The sequence below is a fragment of the Salvia hispanica genome, chromosome 3 (assembly GCF_023119035.1).
Source record: "Salvia hispanica cultivar TCC Black 2014 chromosome 3, UniMelb_Shisp_WGS_1.0, whole genome shotgun sequence".
NCBI classification, from domain to species: domain Eukaryota; kingdom Viridiplantae; phylum Streptophyta; class Magnoliopsida; order Lamiales; family Lamiaceae; genus Salvia; species Salvia hispanica.
The window spans coordinates 15,412,847-15,427,148 of record NC_062967.1 but is presented as its reverse complement, the minus strand read 5'-3'; the positions used below and the strand labels follow the sequence as shown (position 1 = coordinate 15,427,148).

General features: G+C 36.0%; 4 protein-coding genes across 6 annotated transcripts; 1 reads left to right on the top strand and 3 right to left on the bottom strand.

Moving 5' to 3' along the window:
* The first annotated feature begins 1,655 nt into the window (after positions 1-1,655).
* LOC125211306 (pentatricopeptide repeat-containing protein At2g40720) lies at positions 1,656-5,084 on the top strand. Its single transcript, XM_048111037.1, has 2 exons — positions 1,656-4,370; positions 4,537-5,084. Exon 1 carries the CDS (start codon positions 1,669-1,671, stop codon positions 4,237-4,239), a length of 2,571 nt encoding a protein of 856 aa, XP_047966994.1. The 5' UTR covers positions 1,656-1,668; the 3' UTR covers positions 4,240-4,370; positions 4,537-5,084.
* LOC125209389 (GDSL esterase/lipase 7-like) lies at positions 4,717-5,487 on the bottom strand. Its single transcript, XM_048108983.1, has 3 exons — positions 5,383-5,487; positions 5,201-5,284; positions 4,717-4,974 (listed from the first exon to the last, which is right to left on the bottom strand). Exons 1-3 carry the CDS (start codon positions 5,485-5,487, stop codon positions 4,717-4,719), a joined length of 447 nt encoding a protein of 148 aa, XP_047964940.1.
* A 1,651-nt stretch (positions 5,488-7,138) lies between these two features.
* Positions 7,139-9,035, bottom strand: LOC125209387 (GDSL esterase/lipase At1g71691-like). The gene is made up of 5 exons (XM_048108982.1): positions 8,792-9,035; positions 8,311-8,438; positions 7,978-8,220; positions 7,657-7,897; positions 7,139-7,574 (listed from the first exon to the last, which is right to left on the bottom strand). The coding sequence occupies exons 1-5, from the start codon at positions 9,033-9,035 to the stop codon at positions 7,396-7,398; spliced, it is 1,035 nt and encodes a 344-aa protein (XP_047964939.1). The 3' UTR covers positions 7,139-7,395.
* A 1,555-nt stretch (positions 9,036-10,590) lies between these two features.
* Positions 10,591-13,909, bottom strand: LOC125212842. 3 transcript variants are annotated; one of them, XM_048113115.1, is made up of 7 exons: positions 13,423-13,909; positions 13,214-13,298; positions 12,468-12,685; positions 12,114-12,372; positions 11,704-11,883; positions 11,459-11,614; positions 10,591-11,011 (listed from the first exon to the last, which is right to left on the bottom strand). In XM_048113115.1, the coding sequence occupies exons 2-7, from the start codon at positions 13,217-13,219 to the stop codon at positions 10,832-10,834; spliced, it is 999 nt and encodes a 332-aa protein (XP_047969072.1). In that variant the 5' UTR covers positions 13,220-13,298; positions 13,423-13,909; the 3' UTR covers positions 10,591-10,831. The 3 variants fall into 3 exon arrangements, with proteins under 3 accessions (XP_047969072.1, XP_047969071.1, XP_047969073.1); XM_048113114.1 differs by lacking the exon at positions 13,214-13,298; XM_048113116.1 differs by lacking the exons at positions 13,214-13,298; positions 13,423-13,909 and adding an exon at positions 12,851-12,984.
* Positions 13,910-14,302: the final 393 nt, after the last annotated feature.

Sequence of the window (14,302 nt, the reverse complement as noted above, 5' to 3'; positions counted from 1 at the left end):
GTGCCAATCCGTGAGCACTAGTCGGGGAGTATCTCTTCTTGCGGAGAGAGGTATACCTCGACTCGACTTGAAGAAGACAATAGTTTACATCTTGTTCCTTTTATTGTATTTACTTTGTTTTATTTACCTTCTAATTTTGATTGTTTTATAATAGCAAGAGTTTGCCCGTATAAAAACTACTATATTTCCAACACCTTTTAAATAAAGAAGAAATGCTTTGCGCTCTCAAAATTTTCGGTACATTAAATTAGTCATTTTCAAAAATGGGCTGCTGTGTAAAAGAATTTGTTTTATGGTGGGAGTAGGAGGAGTACTTTCGCCTTTTATGTTGATAAAAAGTTTGTGGAGTTTGTAATATAATGTTGTAGATTGGTGGCTAGCTATGTGAAATCTTTTATTTTCTTAAAGTTGTTATAGAACTATACTACTACCTTCGTCTCTTAAAATTTATTCCACTTTGACTCAGCACGAATTTTAAGAAATGTAATAGAAAGTGAGTTAAAAAATTAATGGATTATAGGTTCTACTTTTATATATTAGTTTTATAATAAAATGTGAGTAGGAATTAATTAGTGGAATGTGGGGTCCACCACAAAAAATGGTAAAAAGTGAAATGCGATAAATTTTGGGAGACGGATGGAAATAGAAAAATAGGACAAATTTTCAGAGACGAAGGTAATATTTGTTATACAAATTTGCTACACTCTTCTTTCTCGTTTACAATATTTTTCAGTACCGTACTATATTTTATTTAAACACTAAAAAATAAAGTATAACTTTTAATCAAATATATAAATTCAAATATTTATGTATTCTAATTAATGGTAGTGATAAAATGCAAACTCATATATTGTATGAATTCTAAACTTTTCAACACAACATCAACAAAATGTTAACACAGTGTAAAATTTTAAGATTTTAATGTCTAACACAGTGTAGTAATAATATCAAAGATTATTTTTAAAATAAAATAATTAGCTTCGACTATTTAAAGAATAAAATGTTATTAAAAATAATATTGCATCCATTTCCTAAAATAAGAATTTTGCAAATTGCACTAGTTTTAATTTAAAATTTGTATAGTAAGAGAGATGGCGAGTAAAATTGAATAAAGTAACATCGATGAGTAGAAAAGGTAGTGGAATTAGTGGATTGTGGATTTTATTTTCTAAAATGGAGAGTCTATTTTTAGGAAATGGACCAAAAAATAGAAATTATATTTTTAGGAAATATAGAAAGTAGTACTCCTCCGTCTCAACTAAGTTGGGTCACAACTTTTGGGTACAGGGATTAAGAAATTTTGTTGAAAAGTAGGAGAGAGGAATAAAGTAAGAAAGATAAAGAGAGATTAAAGTAGGTAATGAAATAAAGTAGAAGTGATTTAATGTTTTGTTTTTTGTCAAAATAGAAAATGACTCAACTTAGTTATGACATCCCAAAATGGAATACTACTCACCTTAGTTGGAACGGAGGGAATATTAAACAAAAAGAAAAAGTACAAAACAAATATAAAATACTATTAAACCAAAAAGAAGACATAAATATAGTATTTGATATCATAAGGAGTAATAATTAATAATTATTTTAATTTATAAAGTTAATTAAGGAAGTGCACTAGCTCCACAATGAAACACAGTTATTTCAAGAATTTCCAGACTAGCATGAAATATGCGCGCAAATGGCGTCTTCATCTCTCGGACTTTTTCGACTATAATCAGAAATCACCACTCTTCATATCATCACTTCAACTCCGAAATCAAATCCTTAGTTCAGCAGGGCAATTATCGACAAGCACTACAGTTTTACTCGGAGCATCTCAACTTCCCAAATAACATCACCTCAAGATTCATTTTCCCTTCTCTACTCAAATCCTGTGCTTCCCTCTCTAATTCCATCTATGGAAGCACGCTTCACTCCACTATCATCAAATTGGGCCTTCTGTTCGATCCTTACATCGTCACCTCGCTCGTCCAGATGTATGTAAAATGTGGCTCGCTCGCTACTGCACTCCAAGTGTTCGACTTTTTGCCTGAACGCGAAATTTTGACTTCCGACGTCGCTCTTTGGAATTCTATCATTGATGGCTATTTCAAGAATGATTTTATTGATCAAGGCATAGCACAGATCCGGCAAATGGTTGCGATGAATGTCAAGCCAGATGGGTATACTCTCTGTATTCTTCTTGGAAAGTCCAATGCTTGTTTAGGTGTATCATTTGGGAGAGAAATCCATAGCTATGCAATCAGGAATATGTTTCTTCACGACGCATTTGTAGTCACCGCAATGATTGATATCTACTCGAGCTATGGTAGGCCGATGGACGCTTGGAATGCTTTCGTAATGTTGGAGAATAAACACAGCATTGCAGTTTGGAATGCAATGATCAATGGCTTCTGTGAAAATGGTGTTTGGAGAAACAGCTTGCAGTTATATTCGTCGGCGAAAAATGAGGCTCTTGAGCTTGGCTCCACCACATTTTCAAGTGTTCTCACAGCTTGCTCACTGGGTGAAGCTGTGGATTTTGGTTGTCAGGTACACTCTGATTTGGTCAAGATGGGTTTCGAGCAAGATTCCTATGCTAGCACTTCACTACTGACCTTTTATGCCAAATGTGGAGTTGTTGAAGATGCAGAGTGTGTTTTCAATTTAGTCAGAGACAGAACTGTTGGGATTTGGAATAGCATGGTATCAGCTTATGTTAACTGTGGCAATGCTAATAATGCTTTGGATGTTTACACCAAGATGCGTTCCGAACAAGTAGAGCCCGATTTCTTCACCGTGTCTAATGTACTGATAGCATGTGGTATGATTGGATCGCACCAACTTGGAGAAAGGACACATGGAGAGCTAATCAAAAGGCCAGTGAAGCAGAGTCTTGCTCTGCAGAGTGCTCTGCTGACAATGTACTCAAAGCTTGGGCGTTTCAAGGAGTCCTGTAAGGTCTTCAAAGAGATGAGGGGGAGGGACGTTGTATCTTGGGGATCTATGATATCAGGGAGTTTAGAGAATAGGAAATTCGAGGAGGTTTTGGTTTTGTTCAAGGGGATGATATCCGAAGGTGTGAAGCCGGATGCTAGTGTTGTTGCAAGCTCGATTGTTGCTTGTTTAGCATATGGTGATGAGAAACTAGGTTGTTGTCTTCATGGAATGTCGATTAAGGAAGGCCTTGATTTGGATTCTTGCACAGGTAGAGCTCTAATTGAGTTCTACTCCAAATTCAAAAAGGTTGAGATGGCAGAGGAAGCTTTTTCCAGTGTGTTGGTGAAGAATTTGGCGGTGTGGAATGCTTTCATCTTGTGTAACTCATTGAACGGCTTCCCAAACATCTCGATCAGCCTCCTGCCTCGTGTTCTGCAAGACGGCCTCTGCCCTGACTCTGTTTCGGTCACCCTAGCTCTTGCTGCAGCTGCAGAGCTCGCAGCATTGCTTGTGGGAAAGGCGATACATGGTTATATCATAAGATCCCTTCTATTTAAAGAAAATCAAGTAGAGAACACGTTGGTTGATATGTATGCAAAGTGTGGAAGCTTAGTTTATGCTGAACGGGTGTTCAGGAACATGGAGAAGAGAGACATCGTGGCATGGAACTCAATGATTGGAGGCTACGGATCACATGGTGAGTGCCATAGGGCCATTGGTATGCTGGAGGAGATGAGGGATTCAGGAGAATCACCTGATGGGGTAACGTTCTTGTCCCTCATCTCCTCATGCAATCATAGTGGTCTGGTCGATAAAGGGCTGAGTCTGTTTAGGTCGATGAGGGAGAGCGGAGTGGAGCCTAAGATGGCACATTATGTCACCGTGGTGGACCTTTTGGGCCGGGGTGGGCGCGTGGAAGAGGCTTGGGAGTTTGTGGAAGGGATGGCCATGGCGCCTGAGAGAGGCATTTGGCTGTCTCTGCTTTCTTCTTGCAAGGTTCATCGGAGGTTTGAGCTTGGTGAGGCGGCTGCTTATAAGCTGTTGGAGATGGAGCCAGAGAATGGGGGTGGGTATGTGCAGCTGCTCAACTTGTATGTCGAGGGAGGGTTTAGGCAGAAGGCAGCAGAGTTGAGGAGTTTGATGAAGGAGATGGGAGTGAGGAAGGTGGCTGGGTGTAGTTGGATTGAGGTGAAGGATAAGGTGGAGGTCTTCTACTCAGGTGGGACGAAGATAGTGAGGATTTGTGAGACTCTTGATGGTCTTAGGAGTAGTATGAAGAAGGGGGGATGTGGTTGGGGAGTTGGTGAGGCATTGCTTTAATCAGTCTGAGGTTGCAATCAAGTCTTTTTAGGGGAGGAGAGAGAGAGAAATATAGTTTGAAGGATTGGCCTTTTGTAATGTCACTCCGCCACCCAACTTCTCAGAGCGCAGCGGCGACAATACAACCATGGGTGAGTACGACACTATCCCCATCTCCCCGTCGTGTATTCATTCGACGTCCTGGTTCTGATAAATAAGTGCTGATATTTTTTAAGTTTTGTTTAGGCACTACTTTTGCAAAACTATAGATTAGATAGTGCTCTTACGAGCTACTGAATTAAAGCTTTATTGGTGCAGATATATATCATAAGGAGGTTGTGTTGTGAAGGAGGGCAGCGAGAATTCCGGGCGCCTCTGTAGGATGAGCACCATCCCAGAACAAGTACTCATTTCTATTCCGACATGGTACTGTATTTTTAAAACCCTTCGGCTCTGTTCCATTTGAACCTTCACTGCTCCCACAACAAGCTTTGTCCTTCACCTTGAACCCTTACCGTAGGCCTCAGCATTGTCGAACAAGCTGTTAAACAGTTGAATCGATGAGGCGTAAGTGAATGCAGATCCAGGGTAGTTCGACCTGAGGTCGTGCGCAACAGATTTCAGCCGCGTATTGAACATTTCCACCACGTGGTTTAATGTTGCGTTACACTTCAAATTGTGACTTCTTATAGGGATGCAACCAATAGGTGAAGCCTCTAATATTAAGAACTTCCTCAGCCCTAAACCTTGGATTTCCTGCATCGACAGATTATTAAGACATTTTGTTGAATATACTCAAATACTGTTACCACGTACCAATATATGTTGTGTATAGAGGTTTATAAGGAGATCAGCAAATTGCTCAAGATTGTAGATGTGGCTGCTTGGGTAGTGTTCAATTTCAAAGTAGTTGTTGAGGTAGTCATTAACTCCAACTTCCAATATCCACAGACACCACTGCATTTTCCAAATACTTGCTCACTTCATTCCCATGCAGTTGCTTTCTCAGCTTATCCACCGTTTTTCTCAAGTTGTTAATCTGTTCTTCGAAATGGATGATGCGGCCCTGTTTGCCATGTTACCACTTCAGATAACCATATTTCAAGAGCTTAAAAATGCAATGGCTCAAGAGCTTATTAGCATGTAGTGATGAAAAGAAAGTACAAATAGATATCCTGTGTCGCTTGTGTCGCGGAGAATTCTTGCACCAGCTGAGGCATGATTTACTCCATACAGAATGCTCTCTCCTTCCTGCCATCTCCGCTGCATGCATACATGTAAATATGTAATCTTAGTTATTCACCACGTTGTTAAATGAAATAAACAAATATCACATGTCGCTATAAAGAGAGAATTGAAAGAATATGAACTTCTATCAATATATGTATATGAAAATGTGAAATAAATCAGTATTAGTTCTTTACCAATGAAGTCTACGAGGATTTTGCCATTGGAGAATCTTCCAGTATTAGTTGTTTCCAACATCTGATAGTGAATCTCCTAATACATACATTGCTCTATATTTTAATCAAACTCCACAAATATGCAACTTTTATCATCATATTTTGTGTGTGTTTCATCCCTTCTTAGCTAGTTTGAAAAAATAAAAATATTTGGGATAAACTTTCAAGGGGGAAAAAATTCCCTAGTCCATGTATATATTTGTATCATTTGGTCTTTTTTAGTCAAGTAAATATATTCTTGACTATATTTATAATTTATCGATTATATCTTTATGTATGTTTAATTTTCATATTCATTATTTTATAATTAATTTTTAAGTTAAGTAACTATAAATTAAAGATGACATATTTATGTCTACTAAAGTTTTACTCCCTCCGTCCACGATTCAGAGTCCTGTTTCTAAATGGTGCGAGTTTTAAAAAATGTTAAGAAAGGTGGGTGGAAGATAGTTAGTGGAATATGGTCTCACTTGTATATATTAATTTTAAATGATATGTGAGTGGAATGAGTTAGTGGAATGTGAGGTATTTTTACCATTTATGGTAATTATGAACCAGGACTCTTATTTGTGGACGGACAAAAATGGAAAAACGGGACTCTTATTCGTGGACGGAGGGAGTATCTTCTTAGATTTATAGTTGATTTTTATTTATTAAGATAATCTTATTTTAACATAAAATAAGATTGTAATCCTTAATTTGAATATTTAGTAGTATTTAATTTCTTTAAATTCATATTAAGTTTTATTCATATATTGTCTATGGTATAAAATTCATCAGATCATTTTATTAATATTAACTATCTTAATCAATATTTTAACTTAACATATAATTATTTTATATGTTATATGTAACCATAAAATGAAAAAATAGAACTACGCTGTATAGTCATTCATATATTAAATTTATTGTGTGCGATGCTAACATATTTTAATTTATGTATACATCAATAAAAAAGATAAATATTCTCATAAAATAAATAAATAAATAAAATTTATATTTTATATATCTATATAAAAGAATAGTAGTATCGATTAATAAATGGTGGTGCATTATGAAATATCATTTGTGTTCTTGTTAAAAAAAAAATTGTATTATTATTAGGGATAGTTTTCAGTAGTATATTACATGAGAATGTCTTTTTCTTTCCAAATATGTATGCTTCCATAAAAAATGAATAAATATATACCCAAGTAAAAAAAAATACATAATTAAAAAAAGGAATGTGCTTAGCATATCTCAACGGCAGTAAACAATGACTTTTATAATTAAAATGAACGATTGATAATTGAAGTGTATTATGTGTGCGCTATAAAAATTTCCTTAAAATATCATTTTATTTCAATATAATCATTTTGACATGTATGCTATATATTTTCATTTGGCAACATATTATTAGTGAGATATATCAAATAAGATTGTCATGTGATATACATGGACTAGGGAATTTTTTCTCCTTTCGAAGACGGGGTAGTATTATTGATATACAAGCTCTATAATACACATTAACAGGTATGCACTACATCAGCATAAACACGTACGATGGACCCAACGCATTCAGTCTCAGCTCCATCTAACAAAAACATAACTAAAGTCTTAACCAATTAACCTTATTCAACACAAAAGCCTTGTAATAATAAATAGATTTCAACCTCATTCATTTGAGCCTTATTTTGTAGTAGTAACATTTTATTTCGATTGACCACTCAAATTTTTAAAAGGAGGTAGCGTTGTGAATGAGGGCAGCAAGAATTCGGTTGCCAGCCTCAGTAGGGTGAGCAAAATCCCAGAACAAGTACTCATTTCTATTTAGACATGGTACTGTATTTACAGGCTTTGTTCCTTTTGAACCAGCACTGCCCCCACAACATGCTTTGTCCTTCACCTTGAACCCTGCATTATGCATCATAAGTTAATTAATCCCGTGCTAACAAAAAAAAGTTTTATTTAAACCAAGCCATCAATCTTGAAATACCGTAGGCCTCAGCATTGTCGAACAAGCTTTGAAACAGTTGAGACGATGGGACGTAAGTGAATGCAGATCCAGGGTAGTTCGACTTGAAGTCATGCACAACAGATTTCAGGCGCGTATTGAACATTGCTACCACCTGATTTAATGTGGCGCTACACTTCATGTTGTGAATTAAAATAGGTAAGCAACCTATAGGTGAGGCCTCTAATATCAAGAACTTCCTCAGCCCTAAACCTTGAATTTCCTGCATCGACAAAGAGCTTCCAATTGGTGTCTAGAAGTGACTAATATGACAATTTGTTAAACATAATCAAATAGTGTTACCAATATATGCTTTGTATAGAGGGATATAAGGAGATCAGCAAATTGCTCAAGATTGTACATGTGGCTGCTTGGGTAGTATGTAGGTAGCAAGTAGTTGTTGAGGTAGTCATTTGTTCCAATATCCACAAAAACCAATGCATTTGCCAAATACTTGCTCACTTCATTCTCATGCAGTTGCCCTCTTAGCTCATCCACCGTTTTCCTCAAGTTGTTAATCTGTTCTTCGAAAGGGATAACGCGCCCCTGTTTGTTCATCATGTTACTACTTCAGATAACTTAATAAAATGCAATGCCTCAAGAGCTTACAAATAAAATGTGATGAAGGGAAATTACAAATAGATATCCTGTGTCCCGAAGAATTCCTGCACCTGCTGAGGCATAATTTACTCCAAATAGAATGTTTTCTCCTTTGGCAATAACATCTGCATATGATGGAAGAAGAGGAAGTCCCACCATCTCCGCTGCATACATGCAATGTTTGTTAGTTATTGACTTATATGTGTGATCAAATACTAACTAACTTACAGTAATAATTAATAACTAATATAAATTTTGTATGTTAAAAATATCAATACAAAGACATTAATGTATTAATGTTCTTGTGTTATTAAACTTATGTCTTTTGTGTTGATATTTAAATTTACATGTTGTATTGATATAATTATATTTTTGTGTTGATAATTTCAATATACAGAATTAAAAGTTATTAATTATTACTGTAAATTAGTTAGCATACTAGTGCAACTATTGACTATATATATATATCTGAATCAGACATCGGTATAAAGAGAGAACTGGACTGATATTTCTTTACCAATGAAGTCAACGAGGATTTTGCCATTGCAGAGTCTACCAGTGGGCCCTCCACTAAAATCTATACCATAAGGCAGGAAGTCGGCTTTTGCTATACTGTCAATGAAATATTTGTTGTTTCCTGCATCCAATAGTGAATCTCCAAATACGTACATTGCTGTGTAATCTGTAGCACCACCATTTGCTGTCAATGCCAAAGAAGCAGCAATGATCGAAATCCACAAATATCCAACTTTCATCATCATTGTTGTGTGTGTTTCTTTTTATTCTTAGCAAGTGTATCCTTATATAGAGAAATGACTAAATTTTCCCTCCGCATATGTTGCGCTATACGCCCGCTTTGTAGTACTATTATTATTTAAGATTATATTTTTGTACATAAAATCTGATAGAATTTAAACCTAATTGCTTTCTAGGCTCTCCCTCACACACACAATTCTTTCAGTACATTAGTTTGGTTCATAAATTAAAAAGAAATTAATTTAAGGTGGGAGTTGGAGTACTTTCACTTTTGTAGGTTGGCGGCTAGCGATGTGAAATCTTTTATTGTTTTAATGTGTTCATTATAGTTAACCTGCTGATGCGTTAAAACTTGAAAGTTGAACTCAAGATTATAGGTTGATTTTATTAGTTTATGTTTTACTCCTTCCGTCCCGAATAATTCGTCCCAGTTTTTTATTTCAGTCAATCCCACATAATTTGTCTCATTTCACTTTTACCATATTTTATAGTGAACCTCATATATATTCCACTAACTCATTTCTACTCACATTTTATTATAAAACTAATATATAAAGGTAGGACCCACATTCCACTAACTTTTTCAACCCACTTTTCATTACCATTCTTCAAACCCGTGCCCGGTCAAAGTGACCCGAATTATCTCGGACGGAGGAAGTAATTTTTAATAAAACCGAAAGAATCTTGAAGGGACTCTGCATTGAGTACGTCAGATCAAGTTGTCTACGGTGAAAAAATCTTGTGCATGGGCTGTGTGCGGGTCCCATGCCCGTACTCGGTGCAAACCCAGTCGGACCAGACCCAATATCATCATTTCTTCTAAATAATGTTCCCTTCATTCCATGTTAATAGAATGATTTTTATTTTAGAAAGTTCGAAATTAATTGAGTCATTTCTATTTTTAGCAAAATATAATTCTCTTTTTTACTTTATTCTTTCTTACTTTTTCACCACCATTTTTAACATACTATTCTTAACATACTATTCTTAAACTTTGTGTCAAAAATAAATGTCTCTATTAATATGGAACGGAGGGGGTAACTTTTAAAGAGTGATTGATACAATCCCTTTTATTAAGAACAATGTCAGTTGTAAATCTCAGTCATAGTAGACAGATTTTTTTTTTTGTTTTTCTTGTAAATTGAAATGAGAAAACAAATCGAGCGAAGAATAAGAAACCGAGGTTGGGTTCAAGCCCACAACATTACGTTACGGAGCTCCACCCGATAACGTACTATGTGCTCGGCGTACGGAGCTGGGTTGTTTTCAGTCAGCCGTTGTGTGGCGTCCGCAGAAGCCGGGTGCGACGAGTTTTATGCTATCTCGTCTTTTTGTCGGAAAACCGATGATTTTCCTAAAAAAATGTCACATGCATTATCCCTTATAAAAGCCAGTGGTTCCGATGCAACGATTACTTACAGTACAACGACCGGTGTGGAGAGACAAAAGCCCTTATAAGGGCAAAAGCTATCCACACTAATACAGATAAAGAGACAAGATTATCACCAAATCCATGTAAGACAAGATTTAAGAGATTTTTTAACACAATGCAAAACAATAGCAATAGAATATTGTGCCTGGATAAAAATGCACAGATGAAATCGAATGATGGCGCTGTAGGTTGGCTTCACATCTCTGTCTATGCACAAATCACAGACCTATACATCCTATGTGCCTTGGAAAATAATAAAGTTAAAGGAAAAGAAAAAGGCTAAGAAAAAACAGAGATCAACAATTGCATTGATCACCTGCGAAAAATGTGAAATTCTCCTACAATACATCAGTTTCAAATGAATGGAATCTAACTCTCATTGCTGTAGTCAGTGCTGAGGAAGCTTTCGTATACCGTTCCTCGTAGAGTCTTGTCGATGTCATCCCAATTCTTGATATGCTCCGACAATGATCCTCGGTGTATCTTCACTTGCCGACTGCTTAAATCCATTTCCGGTAGCCCAAGAAATCTTTGAACATCCATCAGTTTCTGCAGCAGATCAATAAATTATAAGCTCCACCGAAAAAAAAAAGTTCATCAATCCAACTTATTTTTCGTAATCCTATAAACAACAATCAATACATAGAAATGAATAAAGGAAGGAAGCTCCTTCAAATGAAGAAGGGGAAGAAAGGATAGACACAATAAAGCAAGATGTAAACTTTATTTCCATGATTAAAATGCACAACTTAAGAACTAATTCTAAATAATCAGACCCTAACTAAACATAAGATTTCTATAATATGGTAATCAAGAAATTAAAAGTATATATATGAACAACACTATATTTGTCTACTAAGTCTCTAGACTCAATAATTACTAACAAAGATAAAAAGATTACGAATTAAGTGTTTATCACGTATTCACTGCTCTATAAAAATTGAAACGAATAAGCACAGCAGATAAGCTTTTTTAGGAAGATCGAAAGCAACTCACGGTTCGATTCATTATGAGATCTTCGTAATATAAAATCATATGCCTTGTGCTGCTGAAATACTCCAGCGCCTCCAAGACCATATTCTCCATGGTCTTTAAATCCTTCACTAACGATGTTGCGTTGATTTCTGGTTTATATTTGGACAGAGCCTCAGCCTACGATAAGCAGATCAAAGGATTAGAGCCCATAAGCACATACAGTTAGTTAGATGGGAGTTGAACGACGGAAGTTGCACCATACATACCTCCTCATGTGAGTGCACGTGAGACTTGTGAGTCCCATTTAGGAGTTTAGCATAGCGGTCGTAAGAATTGGCAAGAACAGAAACCATCCGCCTAAGAAGATTTCTCCGGAAAAGGAATAATACAGAAACACCTCTGTCGTTGAAGTAATCTGCAATTTCCTTGTGGTACTGCATCAACCCCTGTATCAGCAGTGAAGTAAAAGTTAAATACGTTACTCAAGATGAAGCCTTGAAAGCAAAGCACTCAGGAAATATTTTCACAGCCACATGATTCCAAATTGCTGAGCTAAACTATATATGAAACGGCATCCTGAAAACATGCAGAATCTTTACTATTTAACTTAAAGATGTTCCTGCCATAGATTGAATAATGGCTCCCCGTTTGAAAGTTGAAAGCATTCGTCTCTCACCTGGTTAAGCATCCACTTGAAGCCAACTGCGGCAGAGCATTCATTCTTGGAAGCACTTGTGAACAGGTCCAAATTGTAAACTCTATCCAGAGTCCACATGATTGAAGAAGCATTGCTTCTTCTTTCTTTAACAGAAAATATCTCCCCGTTTGAGCTTACATTGGTATGGTTGTTCAACAATGTCTCAAACCATCCGCTTCCAGATCTTTGCATCGATAGAATAGCAAAAAGCCGCACTGGATTATTAGCACATTCAGCCCTGAGATAAAATTGGAGAAGATTCACGTCTTATTATACATTCCAAACTAGCAAAGCTTTTTTTTTAGAAAATAAGTGTGGAGAGTGGATACTAACCTGCTAAATGAAGTGGGCTTCGGATAGTGCCAGATTGGAGTTTGAGGCCTACTAATGGCGCTATCAAGACATTGCCTCTGACTAACTTCGATGTCGTGGTACTTTGTTTGTTTTAAACATATTGAACAGATATAAATACCACAGGCCATAGCAAATACTATGACTAGCATCCTCATCGAAGCCGGAGATTTCTTGGGAGGTTTTATGATTATGGAATCCTGTCATTAGTAGAAGGAAATGGTGAGTGTAACAATACACAAACAACTTTGTTCCGCAACAAAATTTGAAGCACGAGTTCAAACGAAAGTTCGAAACATTAAAGTTCACATTTTTCTGAGACTTTTAAGAAAAGATGTCAAATACTCCTACTGCACTCAACTCACCTTCACATCACCCTGCCATCTCCCAATAAATCCATCACACTATAAATCAATATGTAATTCCAAGTGACTGAGTAAATCAGTCCATTGAAATAATCACACATAAATTCTATAAGATGAAAAAAAAATGAGATAAACTTATTATAAAGCTACAGGTCTTATGAAAAAAAGGAGCATTATACTATACATGTCATTTTAAATGCAGTAAATACAAATACAGGTAGAAAGAAAATCAACCATATTCAACAAGAATGGAAACAAGTTGAAAGAGAAAACACTTCAATCTCATTTCAGGCACCACAAAAATTTAAAATTTCAAGCAAGATTTCTCAGAAGCCAAACTAAACAAAAACCTAAAAACCTAACCTTCATTGAAACTAACCAAGGATACAAGCTCAAAACCTCATTTTAGTAACAACCCAACCATCTATTGAACTCAAACCTTCAATTTCTGAAACATGAGCAAGAAAAAGAGAAAATCTCAAATTTGATCAACCAAATTTCAATACACTACTTCAACTCAAATAAAAGGGGGGGAAAGGCACAAAAACCAAAATAAGGAACCAAAATTTAACCTTGGTGAAAAGACAGATTCCTTCGGCCATAGTAACTAGCTCCCAAGAATGAAGAAAAACCAAAACCAAAACCAAAACCAAAAGGGTTCTTCTCAAATCTCTTCAGCTACTCCTCCACTAGTTCCAAGAACACATTTTTATATTCTCTTGAACAATGCAATGCATATATAGGTATTACCAAGAACAGAATTCAAGGGCACTTGACTTGAGTCGGAGGCAGAATTAGAAGGGGAGAGCGGTGAAGCTCCTCCTCGTTAAAAAACAAAAACAATAATGACAAACAGCTGGTGGCGCTCATCCCGCTGCTACTATTTCTTTCCTATTCTGCTCTGTCTAATTTATTTAAAACATGGAATCTGAGTTGTGTCTGAATTTTGATGTGTGGGAATTACATTTTTGTCAAATTTCAGTTAAGGGCATCTCTCATTTCATTAAAAACAGTAATTACAAGAGTGGGATTTGAGGCGTGCAATGGCTGGCGCTGACAAAGCTTGATGCTTTTTCCACAACTCATTAGGCAAGAATTGTTCTCTTGGAGTATGTATATTTTGTGATTTATTGATTTTGGAAAAGATGAAGTCTTTTTTGGTAATATTCTAATTGGACTTCAAATTTTTAATATTGAGCAAAAATATTCCAACTTTTAGTTTTCGGAGTTGGAATTGTGAGGTGTAGCATATATGGACCTTGAATCATTACTCATAAATACAGTAATTTGCACCGAAGCGGTTTTGTCTTTTTATCAATGTAGAAAAAGAAAAGTTGGCCATTCACAATGTCTCGAAAAATTCAGTCCCACCCCTATTTTTCAGACGGTCAGTTTTTCTCCAATTTTATTTTTATTTTCAGCCTCAACTTAATTATGCAATCATCATTTATT